The sequence below is a fragment of the Melitaea cinxia genome, chromosome Z (genome assembly GCF_905220565.1).
Source record: "Melitaea cinxia chromosome Z, ilMelCinx1.1, whole genome shotgun sequence".
Taxonomy (NCBI): domain Eukaryota; kingdom Metazoa; phylum Arthropoda; class Insecta; order Lepidoptera; family Nymphalidae; genus Melitaea; species Melitaea cinxia.
In genome coordinates this window covers 6,280,234-6,304,570 of record NC_059424.1, presented here as the reverse complement: position 1 = coordinate 6,304,570, position 24,337 = coordinate 6,280,234, and the positions used below count along the sequence as shown (strand labels likewise).

Below are 24,337 nucleotides of genomic sequence, written 5' to 3'. Positions count from 1 at the left end.
CATTTCAGTGTGCAGGATCGGTTTCTAAACCTAACCCATCCTTTTCTTGCTTTTCTTCCTTTTGCATACTTCGCACATTGATAAATATATATTAATCATTTCTTTTGTAACATTAGCGTACTTTTTTGCCGTTTCATTCTTAAGTCTATCGCGACCACCATGCCCTATAGAAATATGAGCAGCATCAATAATGTCGTAGATTTCCTCAGCCGGCAAAAATATTTGACAGGTTCTGTGTTTGTAACTAATTTTTTTATACCACAAACTTCAATGTGTTAAAGCGTTGTAGTCTACTGTACTGTAATGATGTTTCCTTTTCATTAAATTTCGCGTCTTCCACATCCATTGCAAACTTTCAAATTTTTCTTTTGTCATCACATTGAAATGACTATCTTTCATATCTTCCATCGCTAAAATTCTTTGCAAAAAGCCTTCTTTCTTTTCGTAGTCACTCATTTTTGTTCTAATATCAGCACGTTCTCCACTAATAATGAATAATATAAAAGTTTATATGTGCGTTTGTCGTTATTTTTATCGACCACCTTAACTTTTTAAGAGTTTTGACTGATACAACCAGTCAAAACCACTTTTGACGGAATCATTTAGTCAAAAGTACTTTTAACCAACTCCATTGGGCAAAAGTACTTTTAACTGTTATTTTAGTCAAAAGTATTATTGACTAAAGCAAACGGTCAAAAGTACTTCTGACTGATTTTGCTAGTCAATAGTGCTTTTGACTGGTTAAGAGTTTTGACTGCAACATATATATATACAAGAATTGCTCGTTTAATAGTATTAGATTGAAATTGTAAGAATAACAACATCTTTGAATACATATATTAATTATCTGATCAAATTTTGAAAAATTAAGCATGATGATATAGCCGACTTAACCTTATATTGGTGTATGGGTTTATAAATAAAGAATAAAAAAAGCATGATAATACAAATTTTTAGACAAACATCAAGGTTGCAGTGTGTTTTTTGCTTGTTTTTTGGTCAAAAATCGCTCGTTTTACGAAAAATAAATACACGTAACATTTCTTTACGGACCCTCCTCCTCTTTGTGATAATTTGTGATTATTTCCGAACCCCCACTCTCACCCCCTTCTTTCAAGCTCCACGTGATTAATAGACGATCCGTAAACAACACTTAAAAAATATTTGCAGCTCGACTGACTGATACGCCATGCCGTTCGCTCAATCAAAAATATCACTCCTGGGCAATATGCCAGCACAGTACAAAAATCTTTTGATAATTTACATGTAATAATTTTTTAAATAATCTAATATAAGTATAGAATTGAAATGAACTGTTAAATGATTGCTCACAGTTCCATGTGGTGGTGGTCGCAGACGCACAGCGCCGCCAGCGCGAGCCACACCACCGGCGACGCGACGCAGCGCGCCGGCCGCCGCTCCGCCTCCTCCACTTGCGCCACCGCGCGCACGTACTGCACCAGTGCGGACCGCGTGTCCCTGCCCCACGAACCCGACACCTTGTCCTGTGAACAAATGCAATCGATTGATCTAGGAACAATAGACCAGGAAAAAAAATTAAAGTACTTAATTTATTATATTTAAAATAAAATAAGCGCCTCACACTCAATGGTGATTGGGTATACTAGGATTAATTCCTTTATTGGAAGTATGATAATTGTGTTTGCTCGCAAATGAAAAAAACCGACTTCAATTACATCGACGAGTAATACAACGTAAGTCGACGAAAAAAGCGTCAAGTAAAAAAACTTTATTAGATAATAACTCGAAAAGTAGTTGTTAGATCTCAAATAAATTTAAATGGGACCAAATGACGCACACCAACTTTCGATTAATAAAAATTGTCGAAATCGGTCCACCCAGTCAAAAGTTCTGAAGTAACATACATAAAAAAATTACAGTCGAATTGAGAACCTCCTCCTTTTTTGGAAGTCGTTTAAAAACACACATAATACACAAGCAAAACGCCTCGACCACAGCATACATCTGTATGGTCAGTACGAATATGGTATGATATTACTTTGATTAAATGCTTTAATATTCATTTTCCATTGACAATTACATTTGCTTCAAGATATTATATCCTTGCACTTTCACACATTACTCGTCATCGTCATCTCTTAAAACGTTATCAAACTTTAATTACGTTTTGCGACGTTACATACCTCGGCCATGTCCGTAAGTAGCTTGGCAACAAGATGTGCATGCTTCTTAGTAGTGTCTCCGCGCATGAACCAAGCGGCCGGGGGCGCCGGAGTAACGCTACTTCCCAAGGTGACTGTGCTCGGATTGTTAGTGCCTCCACCCTTAACTTTTACTTGCACCGTTATAGCCTTGCCGACGTAGCACACTAAGTGGTCTATTAGTGTGACTCTGCATTAATTAAACATTGTTTATTAGTCAAAAAACCAATAAGTTCTATGCAAATACATTTAACATACATTGTCAGGTTTGTTCCCACATAACATACCTAGTCACATCTCCGCCATAATTAAGAGCAGCTAACATTTTTTGCGGCGGTACCTCAGCGATCATCCGTCGTAGTAATGATATTACCTATACAAATAATTATTACGAACAATATTACAAAAGGCCTATTGATTGATGACTATCTAAATAAAAGAAAAATAAATATATAAAACATACACGTTTTCAATTATAACACTATTACTTGCATTCGTTAATAAAATTAGGTAACGGCTAAATGCTGACCCATATATACAAAGTATACTCTTCCTTACTTTATTACATTGACAACATATTCTACATTATTGAAATTCAATAAAAAACTTTTTTAAACTTTTATAATTAAAAAATAATTTCAAAGTAGGCATTAAAATGTAGTAGCACTAGTCTGTTTTTTTTTTTAACAAATGAGAAACAAAAATTTTGCCTGCTTTGTTATATGACACTTAAGCAACATAGAGTTCATTTTACAAAAACGCTGTAGTTACATGGACACTTAGTCGACTCAGCGACTACCTGCGCATAACACGTTTAGTGAGTGAACCAGATAATTTTGACAGCCTTTAAATTTCAATACAAGAAGGTGTTGGCCCCACTCGTAACAATGACCCATCTCATTCTGTCAGTATCGAAAATGTGTGAGAGACAAACTCAATCCTCGTTTCGTAAAAAAAAAAAAAAACAGACTATAGTAATAAGTAGATATAAGTACCTAGTGTGGTAGTAATAAGTAGAGAAAATGACCCAATATACTGACTTGTCTCTGCACTCGCTCACTGCCCGTGTGTAGCAGCGCCAGCAGGTCTGCTAGCAATTCGGTGCTTTGAGCGAGATGTGCGCGACCTACAGCACTGCCGCTCAGTGCCAGCAACTGCGAATAACGCTTCATTTTAGAGTACAGATTCTAATTCCATTTAGTTTTCAAGACAATTTAAAGTTAATATAACGTACGGCATCGTATGAGTATTTAACAAAAAAATCAAAATATTTTTTTCGTAACTTTTTGAAAATATAACATAGCCTACGTCACCCGCGGATAGGGTAGCTTCCCAGCAGTGAAAGAATTTTTCAATTCGGTTTAGTAGTTTCGGAACCTATTCAATGCAAACAAACAAAAAAACAAATCATTCCTCTTTATAATATTAGTATAGATAGTCATATCAAGTGTTATCACGATAAACAGAAAAAAATGTCTTAAAATATTTTGGATAGTTTTTTACCGCTATAACTTGGTTAGTTTTTAAATGTATCTGATAATAATTAATATGTTAAATTGTACATACCATAATCATTTTATAAGAGATACTCTTGAAATTCAAAACTTTATTAAATCGTTAATCTTTTTAATGAGTATTTAAATCAAGAGTGAATAGGCATCTTCTAGGCAAGCGCGCACCACCTTAGGCTGCATCTTCACTTGCCATCAGGTGAGATCGCAGTCAAGCGCTAGTCTATATATTTAAAAAAAAATGTGAAAGCAAAAACACAATTAAAGTCCCGCTTTTCGTCAAGTACAAACCAGGGAGAGCATTTCGAAGCAGTAGTTGTCCTGCAGGTGGTGCACGAGCGGCGGGCGCGGCGGCTGGTCGGGCGCGCGCTCGGCCGCGTCCGCGCACAGCAGCGCCGTCTCCCAGTCGTCGCGCACGCGCGCCGCCTCGCAGCCGACCGCGAACACGATGTGCGACATCACCTGACATATACAACTGTTAATTCAATAACTCCGGTCGAAGGTTTATTGATACGTTATATAACTTTAGCTACAGACTGAGTGTTGTATTGTGGTTTGACTCCCTGAGAAGAAACATGAACCTACTGGTAACCAGCGAAATATATACGTTATTATTTATTTATATGAAATAGTTTGTCTCGGTAGTTTGTAAATACATATGTTCACTTGTCTATGCGCATATGTAGAACTACATAACGTCCCACATACGATCATTCTAATTAGCGAAATCTTATAATAAAGCGAATCTTATAGTAAAGTTTTCATCTAACTCGTATTTCTCAGACTTGAAAAAATGATTTTTTCTTTGTAACAATATTTAGAACAAGACTACGTATATCATTAGGTTTATAAGTATACTAGCTGACCCCGCAAAAGTTGTTTTGCCATGTATGCTATTAACCCCATTATCCCCCCCCCCCCCCATAACTTAGGGGTATGAAAAATAGACGCTGGCCGATTCTCAGACCTACCTGATATACACATAAAATTTCATAAAAATCGGTCCAGCTGTTTAGGAGGATTATTGTAACTAACATTGTGACACGAGAATTTTATATATAAGATAAAACCTATCACTAATGTCAAGACGGGAAAGAAAGTCTTGCGACCAAATAATCTTCTTCAAATGTTTGTGGCTAAGGTAGTAAAGAATATAGCCATTCTCTCTTCCCGTGGGTATCGTAAGAGGCGACTAAGGGATAACACAGTTCCACTACCACCTTGGAACTTAAAAAACAGACCGATCGCGGTATAACCATCCAACTACTGGCTTTGAAACACATAGACCGAAGACGGGCAGCAACATCTTCGGTGCGACAAGTCAGCCCTGCGGTCACCAACCCGCCTGCCCAGCGAGATGACTATGGGCACCACACATGAGTTCACGATATTTTTGGCGTGAACTTGTCCCAATGTCCAGCAGTGAACTGCGACAGACTGAAATATTCTTCTTCACCTGTCGCTGTAGAGAAGTCAGCTGGTGTCCGGCAAAGAGGATACCAACAACATGTTCGCGCAGGTCACTGTCGTCGCCTGCGGCCTCTTCAGCTGTGGTTCCCTCGCCTGATTCACTGCTACTTTGCTCCCATTCCAGTAGCTTGCCGAATACCTACAAGCACCACACATGTATGTTAAGTGATTTGTTTACTTAAGTAATAAAACAATAATTTAAATAAGAATGATAGAACCGTTCTACGACTTTATCTACGGTTTTTGTTTTTAATACTCATTAGATACAAGACTAACACATCCAAACCTTTCCGTCCCGTATTACCGATATGGGAATAAGTTCATACTTGTGACGTCAGCAGGCGGAACACACGAAGCGTGTCTCTTTCAGCTAGTGTGTGGAGAGGGTGCGCCGGCGCCTGTGGTTCGGGAACCAGTACAGGCGCGCCCAGCACACGTAACTGTCGCACACGCACCGCGTTCTCGGGCCCGCGAAGCTCACATCGCAGGCGCACAGATGAACTTGATGATCCTGTTTCATTAATAAAAAAGTTATATCTTACCATTTTACTCGAATGATTTCCAATACATTAGGTATTAAAAGATAAAATTAGTATATGGGTTGATTCGAGTATTCAGGTACTTATGTACGTACGTGAAAGTTTTAAGACGCCGCGTTAGCGCAACGGTCACAGCCATGTATTGTACCTGTTGCGCTGGCGGTTGCGGGTTCGATCCCCGCATGAGAAACACTTGTATTGGCCATACAAGTGTTTGCCGTTGTCTGGGTGTTTATGCAGTCCTTGTGGGTCTCCCCACCGTGCCTCGGAGAGCACGTTAAGCTGACGGTCCCGGTTGTTATCATGTACACCTAATAGCGATCGTTACTCATAGTAGGGAATATATCCGCAAACCCGCATTGGAGCAGCGTGGTGGATTAAGCTCTGATCCTTCTCCTACATGGGGAAAGAGGCCTATGCCCAGTAGTGGGATATTACAGGCTGAAGCGTACGTGAAGCGTGTGAAAGTTTTAGTAAAATTGCGCACAAGAGTAACAAACATTCATTCATCTATTCACAAATCCATCTTTAAAAACTTTTGTAATTCACTGCAGCGGAACACAACCAAAAAAGAATTTCTCTTATGTTGTGACTTGGACTTAACTTTGGATTATTCCGCAGATTTTCAATCTGCGATTACTTACTCGGCAACGTATAGCAGACCCACGTAGCCGCTTTGGGATCGACTTCAATATCTTGCATGTGAGTCATTTCACTTGATCCACCGCTATACAGGAATGACATTAGTAAAGTCTTGTTCTGAAAAATAAAAATGCTATTAATATTAAAATTCAAATTATCTTGTGATATATCATCTAAAATATATACACAGCCGAAAATATCTCGCACAAAATCAGAAGCACCCCCTCTGGATAGAAGCACTTCAATCTTACATTCTTACAGTAAGTAATACTTCGCTCAAGTAGAGATGTGAATACAACTCCACTTGAGGTACTGTGGTAAGGTAAAGTAAGCCAAAGCTCCTGAAATGCGCCATATTGACCTGTGTTGTACTCTTGGTGTAGCAGGCATCCGTAAACTACGGTAACCGCTTACAATCAGATGGACCCTACGCTTGTTGAATATATTAATAGTTTATAGTAGTTAAAAAAACATTTACTAACAATGGTATCCCTCGTGTTGTCCACGTGTACGCAGAGAACGTGTGGTCGGTCCTGGTGCGAGGGACCAGCGTATAAGAGTTGTATCCACTTCGCTCGATTCCGGTCTTCGTCCCCAGATTCCCAGAAGGTCTCAGTGCTGCCATCGGTCAAAGCGCCGGCCATGCCAGTGCGAGACGACACGCTTACTTCGCACCAGCCGGTCACGTCAGGACAGCTCCATATAAAATCTTGTTGCTGTTGGGAGTTAATGTATACAATGTTTGAACTTAGTTACGGCTGCAATGATAGTGGAGAACTCCTCCGGTATTGCCTGGTACACAGGCTTGGTTTAACAAAATAAGAACTTACACAGGACATTATAATTATGTTCAAAGGGTTTAAATAAATTATGCTTGATTTTTCAGTGTACTTTAAGTTTCATTTACAGTGTTGCGAACTGAAGAAACTGTTGTGTCGTTTTCGTACTTTTAAAATTTATATAATAAAAACAAGTGCCTACATATATTCAGTTTTTATTTTATTAACAACTGACATGCATCTCAAAACTATTGCTTCGTGACACAAGTACAGTTAAACGATCTATTGAGACATATCACCAGATATTTGGCTTATACAACACACATCTGCACATTAATTTGGATGTATGTTCCTATCACCGATTGCGTACACGGAGTGAGCTCATGTAATACCTTGCTAAGGTAGCTATGATAGCTCTCTTGGAGAGCACCGAGCATGCCCTCGTCGTACGCGCTGTCCTCAGCGTGTGACAAGATCTTGCTGATTACGCTAAACACTTGTGATCTAATCCCGGCAGCATTAACAGTTTACAAACACACAATTTAGCAAATCGATTATTTAAATAAAAGTGTTAAGAATAAAAATAAAAACAAATAAGATGTCAATGACTCAATAAAAGAATAAAGAATAATTCCAGTTCAGCACTTTCTCAAATTAACAAATATGTAGCCATTACCGGTGCAGAAATGCTCTGTCATGCTGCGAGTAATGCAGCGCCCAGCAGCGCACAGCCTGCAGCGCCGCGGCGCTGTTGGGTGGTAGCGAGGGCGCCAGCGCGCTAACCGAGCCTAGAAACGAATGGAAGGCAGCGCGCGCGCCCCTCGCCGCTCGCCCACCGGGACAGATAGCCGCCGTTGACGCTGTCGGAATAGGACATCGACTCCAGTCGTTGCCTGTATTCTGTTAAGGATAAAGAAATAGATTAATACCTTATTTTTTTTTTCGATATACACGTAAAAAATAAGTGTTCTTCGTTGGCAAGTTTATGTTGGTATATTTTGTGACCTATCAAAGGCATTCGATTGCGTGGACCACGGGATCTTATTAAGTAAACTTGAGTATTACGGCGTTAATGGTAAAGCTCTTAATCTAATTGCTTCATATGTATCTAATATAATTTAACACGAATCAATAACGGAACGAAGTCTTCTGGATCTGTGCTAAAATGGGCGTTCCACGGGGGTTGATTCTGGGTCCATTTCTTTTTTTAATTTATATAAATGATCTGCCATTTTATGTTAAATACATTTGTGATATAGTGCTATTTGCAGATGATATTTCTCTAATATTTAAAGTTGATAGGAAAAAAGTAAATTATGATGACGTGAACACTTCTTTGTCGCGAATTCAAGATTGGTTTCAAATAAATAACTTGGTTTTGAACGCCAAAAAACCAATTGCATTGTTTTTTCGTTACCTAATGTTAAGCATCCAAATTATAATTTTATAATAAACTAGTTGACCCGGCGAACTTCGTATCGCCTAACACAAACTTTATCGTATGGTATTAAAGCTCAAATTGACTTTTAAGTATTATCACAAATCTTTTGTATGGGAGTATACAAAAGTGTTGTTTTTAGACTTTTTCAGGAAATTTTAATTTTTTTTTTTTAGAATTTTTCTCTCCGTAAGAACCATCCTCGTACTTCAAGGAATATTTAAAAAAAAAGAATTAGCGAAATCGGTCCAACCGTTCTCGAGTTTTGCGCTTAGCAACACATTCAGCGACTCATTTTTATATTATAGAGATAACGAGAGGCTTATTGTCAATGATACTACAGTTTTCTTAGGGATACATTTGGACTCAAAACTTCAGTGGAATTCCCATTTGTCATCCTTGAATCGTAGACTCAGCTTCGCAGCATTCGCAGTTAGAAAAGTACGACCACTGACCGACGTTGCAACTGCACGCTTAATATATTTTAGCTATTTCCATAGTGTTATGTCTTACGGCCTGTTACTGTGGAGTAATGCTGCAGATATTGAGACTATATTCATCTTGCAAAAAAGGACTATTCGCGGCATTAAGATCTTGGCGCTCGAGTCTCACCACGGGATGTCTTCCAAAAGGGAGACATATTAACAATTGCGTCGCAATATATTTATAACAATATTATGTATATTCACCAAAATATTCATTGTTTTGAAATAAATAGTAATAATCGCATTGTAAACACGAGAAGAAATTAAAAAATTGTAACTCCAAGTTTCCGACTGCGCAAAGTAAACGTTTCCTTTCTGGGTCATGCTATTCGCATGTATAATAAAATCCCACAAACTATTTTGGAATTGTCTCAACATACATTTAAAGTTTTATTTCAAAAAAAATAATAGATAAAGCTTATTACTCGGTGCAAAATTACATAGTTGATAAAGATGTGTGGACTTAGTGACGCTGTATTTTATGCAACAGGTTACTAATTTTGTACTAAAACACAGTTTATATATTATATTTCAAAAGAGTAACTGCGTAGTTTTTTGCAGATTCTTCTCTGCAGAATCTACATTCCGAATCGGTGGTAGCTTTATTCTACAAATATAATAATTGATTTTTAGAGTTTTAATTTGTAAAATGACGATTCGAAAGTGCTCTTGGAACCTATTTGAATAAATCTGTTTTTGATTTTGATTTTGATTTTAGAACGATTGAATTGGCTTAATATTTTTCAATTCTCATAATATAATTTACTAGCGACCCGTTCTGGCTTCACACGGTTGCAAAACCTAACAGTGTTCCACTCTATTTTATCCATATTATACATATAAACATTTCTCTGGAATCACTCTATTTACTAAAGAAAACCTCATCAAAATCCGTTGTACAGTTTATAGAAGATCTAAGCATATAGACAGGGGGAAGCGACTTTGTTTTATACATGTAATGATAGTTAAAATAATAAATCATAATAAACTAAAAGAGGCTTTTTTAAAAGTTAATTGTCATATAAACCCCCTAACCTCTTTGTTGTCTTCATAAGAAAGTGGAGGAGGAACAATGCGAGCAAACTTGTCGAGCGCATCGCAAAACCACCACATGACGTCGTGTACACTCGTCGGTTGAGAAGTCGAGCGAAGCAGCCAGTTTAATGCCTAAAAAGATTTTTTTTTTGTTCATAAAATTTACAGCAAGGAGTAACATTTTAAATAGTTTATCTCTTAGCACAAGATACTAATTTATTATATATTTGAAACAATAATTTTTAAGTTGTGTTACACTTTGGCATATGGCACACAAATACGACTGTTTCATATTTTCACGTTTTAAAAGACATCAAGTCTTTTTTATATATATATATATATATATATATACTTACTTCGAAAGCATACTGTCTGATTGTATTTATCCGAACAGCAGCATCGATCTTCTGCCTACAAGACGGCAGATCGCGCTTTGCAAGAATAAAACTGAGTACTGGACTGCGCATGATCATATCAATGTCAACTTGAGGCGGCTCAAAGGCAGAAACTGCACAGCCATCACTTTGCCATTCGGCTCCACCCACTAATTTCTGTAGAGCCGCGCTTGGTTGAGCTAACAGAGATGAGCCGATACCTGAGGAACATTCACTTGTGAAAATAATTGTTTTCTGTATAACCATGAACTTTATTATTAAGATGACAGCTTTACTAACTATTTTTCTCAATTAAAAACACATTTCAAATCCAAGACGAGATGTCAAAAATAGTGTTAATGCTGTAAGATTTTAATGTATAAAATAAGTATCCAGACGAGATATACTGTAGTAGAATACAGCGTATTAGTGGCAGTCGCAAAGAAAAGGGGACTAAAAGTAACTGAGTTACCAGAAAGTGTCTCCTGAGAAACTGGTTCGACGTTGTCCTGCGGCGGGCGCGCCGCGTTCGCGAGGTCTCGTCCACCCGCTTGCCCCATCGACACGGAGCGCGGCACCCGGGCCCATTGACCGCTCGACGTTCCCGATGTTGATGGTATCTCATCCTATTTTACCAGCAGATTTACTTAGTAGACTAACCATTCACGTAAAACTTTTTGTAGACTCAATAATATGAAAATGCGTTCGGTAAGTACGTTTTCAATCTGTATTTTATTCATGCACCTAGTTCAAGACGCAAATAAAAACTTACACTAAAAATCAAAACATGTTAATTTAATAAGTTTTATATGAGTTTACCAAAGTTGCCGGTAACGGCCTCCCAAGGGAATGATATCTTGCTGTATCGGGTACGGGAGCAGTGTTCTTAGGTGCAGCGCCCAGAGCCGATAGGCACTGGAAAGGTGGTGCAGGCTGCCACACGCTACCGGGTGGTGTAGGTGGACTGCGGCCACCTACTTCGTGCCAACCGGAACTATTTGTAGATTCTGGTAACATAGATATATATAACATAGATATTAAGTAGCTCATTAATTTATAAAATATAAATTACTATACTTTCGAAATGCTTCGCAAAAAAAAAAATAATAATTTAAAACCTATGTGGCCGAGTTAATGGATCACGTGGACCACAGTTGTTTTTTGTCATTAAAAACAAGTAATAGGAAGTATATTAAGAAGTAAATTAAGACAGTAAATTCATATCGTATTCGATGTTGAAATAAAACATCATAAAGAGACTTGTTGAGCTTCGAAAAATTCCGAAGATATCGCAAAATGCTTAGTGGATACTAATGCATGGCCTGATAGAATCTATATATTTCTACCTTCATTATATAGGCAGCTGCAGATAAGTTTAGTGCGTAATGGAAATGGAAATAGAAAGCGAACCGGAATTGATGAGCGGGGCCAGGTCGAGCAGGAAGGTGGCGTTGTCGCGCATGGCGTGGTGATCGAGGTCGGGCTGCGCGCGCTCCACGCACGCGGGCCGCGGCTCGTCCGCGCCCGCCCGGCTTCGCTGCCGCGCGATGGCCTTCAGCGCGCGCTCGCGGCACTTCTCGCAGTATATGTACCACAGTTGGTACGCTACCAACGTAGCTCGAATTTTCACACCGATAAGGTCTGTGCGGGTTGCGAGTTTCGAAATAAACAAATAAAAATAAAATAAAAAGATAAGTAAAGAGAAAGATATTAAAGAAAAATTAGGGTAATGATTTCGACTGAATAAAAACATAAATATTATATATAATACATAATTTCATGACAAAAATAGTTTTATATATTGTGAGAAAATTATGTGAGCTGTGTGGCTACGGCAGTAAAGAATATTGCCATCCCTCTCTTCCCGTGGGTGTCGTAAGAGGCGACTAAGGGATAACACAGTTCCACTACCAATTTGGAACCTAACCCGATGACGGGATAACCATCCCACTGCTAGCTTTAAAATACACAGGCCGAATACGGGCAGCAGCGTCTTCGGTGCGACAAAGCCAGCCCTGCGGTCACCAACCCGCCTGCCCAGCGTGGTGACTATGGAGACACACATGAGATCACGCCATTTTTGGTGCGAACTTGTGGAGGCCTATGTCTAGCAGTAGACTGCGATAGACTACAGTGATGATGATAAAGTGATGATGAGAAAATTATACACAATGGCTAAAATATTGACAGTATTAGATTAAATCATAATAGTCAATAGAAAATAAAATCAAGACTTTCTGATATATAATTATTATAACATCAAAAACGGAACCAAACTTGCTATCTAATTACAAAATCAATTTTAACAAAATTCAACCGGTCTTTTAAATTGTATGTTATGTATCCAATATAACAATGAATATGGCTAACATTTATTATTAACTTGTTCTTGAAAATAATGCAATCTTTTTATTAAGTGACTAAAACAGATTTTTTATGTATTTTCAATTAATGTCGTGCCGTCAGCACATTTCATATTATGTAGTTGCACAGTTATAATTAGACACTCGGTTGAAATACTCGCACGTATAATAAATATATCGTTCAGTTTTTTGTGTTATTAATTCGCCACTTCTTATATATATAAGAAGCTGCTGCTAAAATGTTTATATTTTTTGGAATAACAGCTTTTTTTTGCTGTGAATAATTATTACAAAAGTTTCAAAAAATGTTTCACATTTAGTAAATTATTACAATGTTTTTGCCTGAAACTTTTGGTCAAGCTCGGTGAGAACAAAGAATAGTATGAAACAAAAATTTGAAAGTCCTTACAAAACCTTACTTTATATTGAGTGTGATCTGAAAAAAATATATAAAAACTAGTTGACCCCGCAAACGTTTCTTTACTATATATGTTATTAACCCGCTTAATCCCCCCCCCCTATAACTTAGGGGTATGAAAAATAGATGTTGGCCGATTCTCAGACCTACCCGATATGCCCACAAAATTTTATTAAAATCGGTCGAGCCGTTTCGGAGGAGTTCAATGTTTAACACCATGACACGAGAATTTTATATATTAGATTGTATTTTAATCTATCAAAGTATGTACCACTATTATTCACTTTCCCCACTATATAGACTTTCCTCATTATACGAGTATAGACTTTCGTTGATTCACTTGCTGGAAAGTAGATGCGAGAAATGATTTGTTTGTCTCATTGACATAAATATGAAATAAATTCGTCTTTTTGGTTCATAACTACACCATTAAGATTAAATCAGCCAGTGCGATAAAACGCCAATTTCAATGTATCACCCATTAACAATAAGATACCTTGAGAGAGTTGTCCGCACTCGGAGACGGGCGCGTCGTTGTTGGGCATCACTAGCGAGTCCGCCTGCTTGTACTGGCCGGAGCGGTCGTAGCCGCGGATGGTGGGCGCGCGGCAGCCGGGGTGCATGTGGCGCATGTGCGCCGCCAGCGGAGGGGGGACGCTTCCGCCCCCGCACAACTCGCAACGAACTACGACGCGAATTATCTCACTTTACCATTTACCTTATATATATATACTTATTTATTTATGTTCATTGTTAATAGTATTGGACATAGCAGTCTAAAAAAAATAACTACATGGAATGATGCGAAAATTTCACGATCTACTTTTTTTTGGTAGTATGTCGTAAAATTAACAAATTAGCGTTTGCTATGTGCATTTTCTTTATAACAAATAGACAAAGATAATGGAATGTTAATGGTAATCGAATGAAAGTGCCTTAGCGAATTTACCCATAAGCGGTGCTCTACCATATTTATAGTCTCTCTTTTTACGCATCAGGCTCAATTTTGATTCTTCATTTTCGTTTTTCTCAGAATTCTCTTTTTTATTCCTGTAAGAAAATTGAAATTATACCATATGCTGGTGTAAAAACAAATTTACGTAGGTGATGTATTGATAGAAATCCTTACTTATCAGTCGCAGCATTCAATTGATCGGCGTCATTTAACGCATCCCAGACGGCGACGAGCGCACGCAAAGCCGGAGGTAAGACATTTACCACGGACGGACCTGATGAAATATAAAATTCATTTCCCTTTTATTGTGACTATATTATTTCACGGAACAGAACAAAATAACAATACACTAACAAATTTGTAAAGAATATAGAAATATATTTCCTATAATTACCTGGATCAGGAGCTGTCGAGGCACCAGCTTCTTCTTCGCGGATGGGCACGTCTATATCGGAAATGTGTGCTCGACTCGTATTCGCCTCGATGCCGGAGCGCGTCAAAGTTTCAAGTGTGGACGGATTTATGTTTAAATATTGTCCTGTAATACATAATTTACGCACAAATTAAATAAAACCAATTCATGAAATAACACATCTTGTATCATTATTATATTTTGTATAATTATTCAATATTTATTTTGTAACACTTACGTTAAAATAACAATTGTACGCATTAGTATTCACATGAACATACATACCTGCATTGGACACTTCGACGGAGTGTCGCTGAGGCCTCGACGGAGGCGCGTCGTGGGACGGTCGCGTCACTACGCGTGCGCCCGCTTTTGGCAACTGCGGATGGAACTTCAAAAACGCAGCGCAGGCTATCGCATCGTGCACTATACCTGTTTAAAGTAGTTATTATAATAGTAGATACAATTTGTACTATTTAAAACACAATTTTTTAACTTTAAAAATTGATTATAATATCTTGATTAACGAGAAAGTAAGAAAATAATTGCACATGTATTGCATTAGGATATAGTCAAGCTCGAATACAAAAAAGTCTTTGTTGTATTATATTACTGTATATTTATCAAGTTTCTGTAGAATAAAATAAAACATCATTACAACAATATTACAAGATACGACCGACAATAAAAACAAAATCGAATTTATTGACACGAAACTCAGAGAATAAATAACTATACTACATATAAAACGGTTTGAAAGTTCGTTTACGTCACCTTCGTGCCAAAGGAGCGCGGCGAAGATAGCGCGCACGCACTCCGCCTGAGCGGGGCTGAGCGCGAGCTTGCGCGGCGGGCAGGGGCGCGCGGGCGGCGCGGGCGGGGACGCGCTGCGGCGGCTGCGCGACGGCCGCACGAAGCGCTCCCACGACAGCCGCTTCGGGTTCCAGTCCTAGACAAAGTTGGAAACATCGAAAATATTACACAGCGTTACTGATAGCAGAACGTTCGCTACTCGTGTCTGTCCACACGTCCGCCGCCGTTGTCTGCAGCTCGCCTTACCTTTCATTCGACACCATGAAACGCTACTGGAGGAAAGTAAATTAAGAAACGCCCTTGATTTCGATGGAAATACCAAGAATCGCCAGATCGATGATGGTAAAAAAATTAAAAATATATCTCTACGATACTAAATTGAAAAAAAAAATACAAGCCAAAATAAATAGTGATAGATACGTATTTTACTTATAATAACTACATTTTAGATAAAACAAAATAAAACAAATGTCTAGTCCAGTCTCTAAATTTAAACAGACATCGCATATATTATCTAATAATACCACTAACAAGTCTATTTATTTCCGACTGAATAAAGAAAAATAATAATTCAGGAATTTTCAAATTATTATCACTACATCATTGAAACAGTGCATTTACATAAAACGACGAAATGTTACGAGTATTGTCTATGTATTAAAAAATGTGGGATTTTTTTTTTTTAATATTCAATATTATATAATAAAATTCTAATGAACTTGTAATGTGTGATAGCATGCAATTTTTTTTTTAGATTCCCTAGACATACCATGAAAATCTAGTCAACTATTCACACTAAACTATCGCAAAATACAGAATGAATATAGTATTTTTTTTTAAAGATACTAATAAACAAAATGTTTAAATTTATTATTTTATCACAGTATAAAAACAATCGCAATTGCAGATTTAACTTATTTTTTTATTTATTGCAGAAGCTTGTGAAATGAATAAAAAAAATAAATAATAAAAAAGTAAACATATATTATAGTTTTTATAACCAAACGATAGATGTGTACTGGAAAATTATATAGACACTTTTTGCTTATTTAAGCGTCAGGAATTCAAAATTGGTTCAGTAGTTTTCACGCGATGTCTGACGCTACGTGCAAGATGAATTTAAAAAATAGGATTTATTACTATATAAACTAACACACACACATACATTCGTAATTTGTGTTTTTCAGCTTAGCCTATCCTAAATAATAAAGGGAGGAGAATATTATAAGAAAGATAGATATGAAGTGCATCAAGAAAACTTAAAGGTAGGCAGAATAACTAAAATAATAGATAAAAGGAACCTTCGGCGTGTCATAGTGAGCATTAACGACATCCTCGACGACGCTGTCAGGTGAGGTTTGCGTGCCGGTCTGCGCCACGCGGCCTGCTGGGGTTCCTTCCTTTTTCTCCAGAATATCGGTCTAAAGCGTGTTTAATAACAAGAGACATTTAACGAAAAAATAAAACAGCTTCTAATGTATCGTTTATTGAAGCTATTTTTCTTTCGTACACTTATCCTGAAAAATAAAGGAGATGTAAATGACATTCACGGTCGGTCTAGTAGTTTTTGATCTGACTTACATCGTGACGACTTTTCGAAGCTAGTCATAAAATGCTACTTCGTTTAATATGTTTTCTTTTACATTTATTTGTCACATTAAAACATGCATGTACGTAGATATAAACTAATACCTCTTGAAGCGCGGCAACGTTGTCACTGGAGCAGTGCTTCATGGGCCACCACTCCCCGCTGTTACCGTTGTTGCGGCGCGGCATACGTCTGCAGCATAAGAAACGTATAAAATAAGTTATGTAAAAATTATAAAAGGAAAGGAAGGAAGTAAAACTAATTATAGATGGGTAAGTTGCAACACTACGAACAAAAAAATTATACCTTGGAGTAGGCATGGAAGTTGATTGATTACGCAGAAGTCGTCCACGCTTGCTCGGTTCTCCAAACATATAAGGGCTGGTGCTTCCGTCGCTCTGTAACAGAATACGAGGGGTATATTTATATTTTTACACAAACGTAATGCATACGTAAATGACACGTTTTTCGGCTGTTTACTGTACAGTTCAGCTTACACATGAAGGGCAGGAAGAAATAAAGGCGTTAAGTTACTTTTTTTAAAATGTGTTTTTGATTGATTGTTGTACATTTAATGATTACTATCATGTGGAATATGAATATGAATGTGGGAAAAAGTGAAAACGACAAAGATTATCCTTTGTCTCCATTTATAATATATTGGTAGCATATTTAAAATCACAACTTTTTTAAAAAAAAGGCAATAATATTAAGCAATAATCAAAAATATGTTACATAAATAATAAGTATGATTTATTTTCTGTGTATTTTCTTCAATTTAGTTTACATAATTTCACATTACTATTCAACTTAAAAATGGCTCTTCTGAAATCTTTGGTTACAACTGTAACCAAAGATTTTTCTCTCACACCATTTAAATTATACAACTTTTCTAGAGTTTATTATTGAGATAATATTATAAATAATTTAAAGCTCATTAACTTACCTCGTTAGCAAGATCACATTGTATTGAGAAAGGAAAACGTTGATCTTCAGAGCTCAGGTCTGTAACTACACAAATAACATTATGTATCAACTCAAGAGTCATCTTATTTGGTCGGATTACTGTATCAATAATAGCAAGTTTGTGAGACTTAGTTTTACTCTTTACTTACCACTGCTTGGTGCGTTAGGTTCATCATCTTGCCATAACGGAAGTACAGCTCTGGCTTCATTCAGTACTTCATAATTCACTGCATATTCGTCCTGAACACAATTTTTTGTTTACTAAAGAATAACAACTTGTTTGTAGTTGATCCTTAACATACATATATCTCATGATATCCTCACAAAAGCGAAATAACATGTTACTGAGGTCGGGCACAGCATGAAATTTCCTGCTCAAAATATGGAGTAACCCGACTACGGTAGACTTTACAGAAGATCACAGCTAAATAACACTGTTTTAAAGCAGTGTTGCGTTCCTGTTGGTGAGTAAGGTGACCAGAGATCCTGGGGGAAACTGGGGATGAGGTCGGTAACGCGCTTGCTGTGCTTCTGGTATTGCAGACGGCTATAAGCTGCGGTAATCGTTTACTATCCAGTGAGCCGTACGCTGTTTGCCTATCTGATTACATTAAAAAATATATATAATTTTACTACTGAACTATTTCAAACTAACCTACCTAACCTTTTCTAAAATATTATTAGACCTACTGAAAAAAAATAAGCATAGAAATAATACATCAAAAATATGGTATACGTTGGATTAGTTACACTGTTTAGGAAATAAATAGTAATAGAAAAATACCGGTCCAAATTTATCGAAAGATAGTACAAATTAAACGGATATCCGGTCGCAGTCCGGTTTCAAGCCATTTCGGACCATGTTACGAAAATATGTTTTATTCAACCCAAATATTAATATAATAACTTTTTCTTAAGCCATAGAAACTGTTGCTATTTTAGTCATGAGAGTTATAATATTATACGCCAAAGTATAGAAAACATTAAAAGAAAATAAATAAAATCATTAATTGGCAAACACGGTGACAGTTATCAAAATAAATTATTTTTTTTATGTCACCGTACTAGTAAGTGTACTGATACCTAACCTAAACCTAGCGGTTTTGATTATAATCAAAACCACTACTTTTTAAATTTTGAACTAAATTATAAGACTAATAAGGTAATCTACAAACGTAACAAAACTAGCAATATATAACTATATAAATAGCTCCTCAAACCTGTGCCTCTTCATCTTCAATGGGCACAAGCAGCGTGCGGTCGAGATGGCTGTTATACTGCAGACACCAAGCCACGCTCAAACAGCCCTCAACGTACGTCTGTGTTGTCTCGTGGCTTAGCCGAACCCATGTACCGTCTTTATTTGCCACCTACATTACAAACATTATTTTAATAAACAAGACACATTTTTGCGACATGTCTAGCTGATTTTTGAAAAATAAAATAATAAAAAATAAATTTTTAAAAATGTTTATCTTCCCTAATATATAAAATTCTCGTTTCATGGTGTTAAACATTGAACTCCTCCGAAACGGCTCGACCGATTTTAATAAAATTTTGTGGGCATATCGGGTAGGTCTGAGAATCGGCCAACATCTATTTTTCATACCCCTAAGTTATAAGGATTTAAGGAAGGATTAAGCGGGTTAATAACATATATGGCAAAGCAACGTTTGCGGGGTCAGCTAGTATGATATAAATATTCGTGTAAAAATTTAAAAGTTTACATTAAAAAATCTTTACAAATAAAGCCTATACAGTACTCAGAAAATTGGTAAAAAATATCACACATCGGAATTCGAAGATTATGCCCGCATGTTATATCTTAACAAAATATTTTAATTTTTACCTCGCTCTATGTGATTAAACAGGTGTTTTTCAGAATTTCTCTATATTTGGTTGTTTTAAAAACTGTTTCAGTTTTAGAAAGAGTGTTTTTGCGATCAACGGGGATGTAGACGAAAATCTTATATTTATTTTATCTTTATATTTATTATTATTAAAAAAGATAGACCTTTATTCGTTTTATTTTTCTAAAGTACAAGCTTCATTAATACAAAATCTTTTAATAACATCTAGATATAGGCACACACATTAACTACATTAATACGTGTATAGTTAAGTAGGAACATATAAGAACGTACACTAAATGGATAGAGGGATACATTTGTATAAACATCTATTCTTAAAACAATAAATATAGTCAACGATGTCACATCACCTCCTCGACGATGGCGACGTAGGCCCCGGCCGGCACGCGGCCCAGCTCTTCGGCCTGTAAACTAGGCCCGGTGCGCACGCGCAGGCCTGCACTGTCGAGCAACGCGAACCGGCGCAGGCGGTGTGAGGCTGCGCCCAGCCAGCGATCTGTCGGCTGATCATCGCCGTCGCACTCTGCCACCTCCACTTTTAAATCCTAAAATCGAAACCACACACGACTATTTAGAGGGCTCCAAGGACACCAAGAGTATAAGGAACCTTGGGGTTGACATACTAACGATTCGGCCCGAAAATCCCACTGCTGGGCAAAAACCTCTTTCTCCACGCAGAAGAAGGATCAGAGATTATTCTACCATGCTACCCAGTGGTGTAGTAAGAAGTTGCAGATATATTTCCTACTTTGAGTAACGATCGATAGCAGGTGTATTTGATATCACCAATGACCGACAACTTAGCGTGCTTTCCGAGGTACGGTGGGAAGACCCACGAGGACAGACATCCAAATCAGAGAAAAATATTGAACAAATATCCCATCCGAAGCGGGAATTGACATAGCGAACGAGATCCAAATACGTAGTCACTTGGGTGACTAAGATCCTAAGCCTGTTCAGGATACTGGTACGGTACTTAGCATTTTACAATTCACGTGTGGCACGGCCCACTGCACGCATCTTTAGGCAAATGTCCTCGCGTACCAAATCCAACGCTTTTATTCCATTCATCGTTGTGCAGTTCGCATTGTCGTCGATTCAAAACTCACAGATGATTTAAGGCCTTGAAGTTGGCTCTATGTGAGTTTTTACTGATTTTAGAGTGGAAAATTTTCTCAAGAACTCTAAGAAATACCACTGTCCCACTTTTACAATCGTTTATTTATAAATTTACCGGCAAACCAGAAAATAAACATGTTGAGGTACGTGCCATAGTAAGCTAAAATTGCATTCCGGATCAAGAGAACATTCGGTAGATTAAAAATATAATATAACGATAGCAAACAATGTAAAATGTAAAACATGTCATACATCTATTACGTTTATTGTGAATCGTCAAACCTGTGACGTTGGATGATCATCCAAAGTACATCGAAAGAGGTAGTTTCCCGGTGCGCGTGGCACCCACACTGCGACGTAAGAGCCATCGCGCTGTCCGTCGACGACGATCCGCTCGGCGGGTACGCGGCCGCCCCCGCCCAGGCCCTCTATAACTGTACTCGCGCCGCCCCACGCGCCGCTCGCGAAACGCAACTCTTCGAACGAATAGTTTTGATATGGCTGCAAAATTTATTTAATTTGATTAATATTATAAACACAACTTTCTTTACGGATTCTTCGAAATCTTTCTTTACGGATTCAAAATATATACAAGAACCCGACAACGACCGTCGGGGCAGTAGCCCACCAGACACAACACCCGTCTGGACGGAGGATCCTCCCTTTTCAATGATGGATGAGCAACTTCACACCCTGTTTCTCACCACCACCTCTTCCTCCACCATCTGATATGTATTATTTCTGTTTTGGTGTACTTACAATAAAGTGTATTGTTATGTTATATTATAAACATAAATGTGAACCCATGAAACTATGATCTTACCTTCATCATCGTTATAGCATGAAACCACATAGTGTCTCGCACGGTTGGTTGGTACGGCACGTCGGACAAGCTGCCGGGACGTTCGGACACCGCAGCTTGATTAGTGCGCAGAATACTGTCTTCTAACCTTTGAACGACCACCTTACAAAATAATGGAAATTGTCATTAAAATCTTCATTCAATAGTATTTTATTATAATCCAATTTTATTTCAACATCGTATGTATAAAAGAAATGCTAAGTAGGAAATACTCTAACTCTTCAAGTAAATGATTGGATACATATTATATACTATACTCGTAGGTATACATATTATATGGAGAATATTATCTATCTTACAGCGATAAACAATTATTCTTCTAATTGTATATTTGCTAGCACATTAATGTAACACATGCCGACAAAAAGTTTCCATTTCAGAGGAAAAAATATAAAGGTATTATATAAAAGATTTTTTCTTTTATAATTTTAAATTAATTGTCAAATTGTATACTAAGCATTTATCTCATTTTTTTTAAATACTGTTTTCTAGATCTAAGTCTTATTCAAAGAATCACCGTATTTTATTAATAAATAAACTGGTATTTTCAAACGAACTAGAACGACAGATTAGATCTTCCGATTTACCGATCTAGCTCCTTCCACTAGCCCAGCGGCGTAGCGTGGTACACGATAGGAGCGGCAAAATCACCACAGTTTTTTCAATTAATAAAAAGTTTAAATCCTACCTACAGATCAGCGTGTCACGATGTATGATAGCGATAAACTCCGAAACTCCTGAACTAATTTTTATCAAAATTTGTAAGCATCTGTAATTTTGTCCATCTTGGGAGACAGGGTTTTTTTTTTCTTAATTATTGACCTCAATATTTGTAATTGCAAATTAAGTGTTTATTATACGACTTTAGTTTGTATTTATCGATTACTTCTATAAAAGCCTAATAGATGGCGGTTTGGCATCTAAGTTGTACAGTTATCCGGTAGATGGCACCGTATTTCTATTTCTAGATTTTAGATGGAGCGTTTGAATATAGAATTTACATATATTTTAATAAATTATAATTAATGTGCCACAGCAACGCGTGGCTGGGTCAGCTATATATTTTAGTTACCATATTCCTCCGAAACGGCTGGACCAATTTTTATGAAATTTTGTGTGCATATCTGGTAGGTTTAAAAATCAGCCAAAATCTATTTTTCATATCCCTAAGTTACAAGGAGGGGGAGGGTTTTAAGGAGGTTAATAAAATATATGGCAAAATAACTTTTGCTAGGTAAGCTAGTATATATATAAAGCCCAGGAAAAAATTGTAAAAAAAATTAAGGATGGGTCGGCAAATTTTCGAAGTGCCCCGGGAGGCAATAACCCAAGCTACTCCACTGCACTAGCCTTGAAAAGCTTCGTCGAACAATCTGTAGTAGAGACTGTGAGAGGTGTTTTTTCGGATAAGACTAATTGAAGCAAAACTAAACATAAATAAGTTATTTGGCATTTGTTTCATTTTAAAACATGATTATACAATTCATTAAATATTCGTCGGAAGAAACTTTTTAAGATATTTCATCTCGTCCTCGTCGAGAAACGTTACATCGGTCGGTATTGTACTCGTGTGCAGCAAGGTCGTTGGATGTTAAATACTTTAATGTGCTAATAGTCAATTTAGACACCTTTTAGATAGCTATTTAACTTTACGTTGATTATAGAGCATACCTCTACTTTGAGGGCCGGAGAACAGACAATATCTCCGTACTGGTCTCTGATGATTATCGGTAGATTCATTCGAACAGCCGGCCGAGCGGGTACAAGGGGCGCTTTCAGCTCACACCGCGACGGCTCCACACGCGGGCCTGGTGCGAGCCACTGAGCCAGCCGTCCACCCGCCGTGCTCTCAGCTCCGGCTACGAAATCTGACAGGAACTGCCGCTCAGTCGATATGTTCCTGTATAATAAAAATAATTATAATTATTTCTTGATTGTTTATGTAACGATTTGAACATATTTAAACTTTTCACTATTTTTGTATATTTTAGATACAAGTACGCATATTTTCTCAGTACTATAAACACAATATACAAATTTTATTAACTGTATTCCCAATTACACATATACGAATAACTTGAAACCTGGTCGCAACTAGTAACTTGTCCTTAACTTATTGAAATTTAACACACAGTTTACATTAATTATGTATGAATACTATTATGATATAACCAACAAAATAAAACCATAAGAAAAAAATCATGAACTCCTTATTTTAATTTAAGAGAATGATAGTTTTTTTTAATAAGTATATAATCTTGAAAATAAAATTATAGAATAATTAAGAATGTTTAGTCTTATTTATATGGTTCATAATGTAATGTACCTATCTATTGAAATAATTCATCGAAAGTCTCTCCAGGCAAAGCTATAAATAGAACTCAAAGAATCGAAATTAAGGCCCGGTACAAAGGATACACTGACTAAGGTTGAATAGTTCATTGAAAAGATAAAGCAATAATCCATTTACGTTATACTGTTCCTTTCCAACGTTGTAGAATAAATTGATATACC

General features: G+C 37.2%; 1 protein-coding gene across 1 annotated transcript in view; it reads right to left on the bottom strand.

Annotated features, from left to right (window-relative positions):
* Positions 1-24,337, bottom strand: part of LOC123668531 (E3 ubiquitin-protein ligase MYCBP2) — a 95,426-nt gene that overhangs the window by 6,000 nt on the left and 65,089 nt on the right. Inside the window, exons 35-66 of the mRNA XM_045602266.1 lie at positions 23,495-23,723; positions 21,785-21,925; positions 21,244-21,462; positions 20,193-20,387; positions 19,192-19,341; positions 18,121-18,211; positions 17,952-18,070; positions 17,312-17,403; positions 17,110-17,197; positions 16,719-16,838; positions 15,379-15,553; positions 14,890-15,036; positions 14,600-14,730; positions 14,367-14,491; positions 14,187-14,287; positions 13,734-13,922; positions 11,867-12,061; positions 11,276-11,463; positions 10,929-11,076; positions 10,439-10,677; positions 10,083-10,214; positions 7,801-8,024; positions 7,517-7,604; positions 6,828-7,061; positions 6,348-6,462; positions 5,491-5,675; positions 5,151-5,303; positions 3,986-4,156; positions 3,224-3,337; positions 2,471-2,556; positions 2,166-2,373; positions 1,333-1,505 (exon numbers count right to left, since the gene is read on the bottom strand). Coding sequence (XP_045458222.1) covers positions 1,333-1,505; positions 2,166-2,373; positions 2,471-2,556; positions 3,224-3,337; positions 3,986-4,156; positions 5,151-5,303; positions 5,491-5,675; positions 6,348-6,462; positions 6,828-7,061; positions 7,517-7,604; positions 7,801-8,024; positions 10,083-10,214; positions 10,439-10,677; positions 10,929-11,076; positions 11,276-11,463; positions 11,867-12,061; positions 13,734-13,922; positions 14,187-14,287; positions 14,367-14,491; positions 14,600-14,730; positions 14,890-15,036; positions 15,379-15,553; positions 16,719-16,838; positions 17,110-17,197; positions 17,312-17,403; positions 17,952-18,070; positions 18,121-18,211; positions 19,192-19,341; positions 20,193-20,387; positions 21,244-21,462; positions 21,785-21,925; positions 23,495-23,723 — 4,965 coding nt within the window. The remainder of the gene's footprint in view (positions 1-1,332; positions 1,506-2,165; positions 2,374-2,470; positions 2,557-3,223; positions 3,338-3,985; positions 4,157-5,150; positions 5,304-5,490; positions 5,676-6,347; positions 6,463-6,827; positions 7,062-7,516; positions 7,605-7,800; positions 8,025-10,082; positions 10,215-10,438; positions 10,678-10,928; positions 11,077-11,275; positions 11,464-11,866; positions 12,062-13,733; positions 13,923-14,186; positions 14,288-14,366; positions 14,492-14,599; positions 14,731-14,889; positions 15,037-15,378; positions 15,554-16,718; positions 16,839-17,109; positions 17,198-17,311; positions 17,404-17,951; positions 18,071-18,120; positions 18,212-19,191; positions 19,342-20,192; positions 20,388-21,243; positions 21,463-21,784; positions 21,926-23,494; positions 23,724-24,337) is intronic.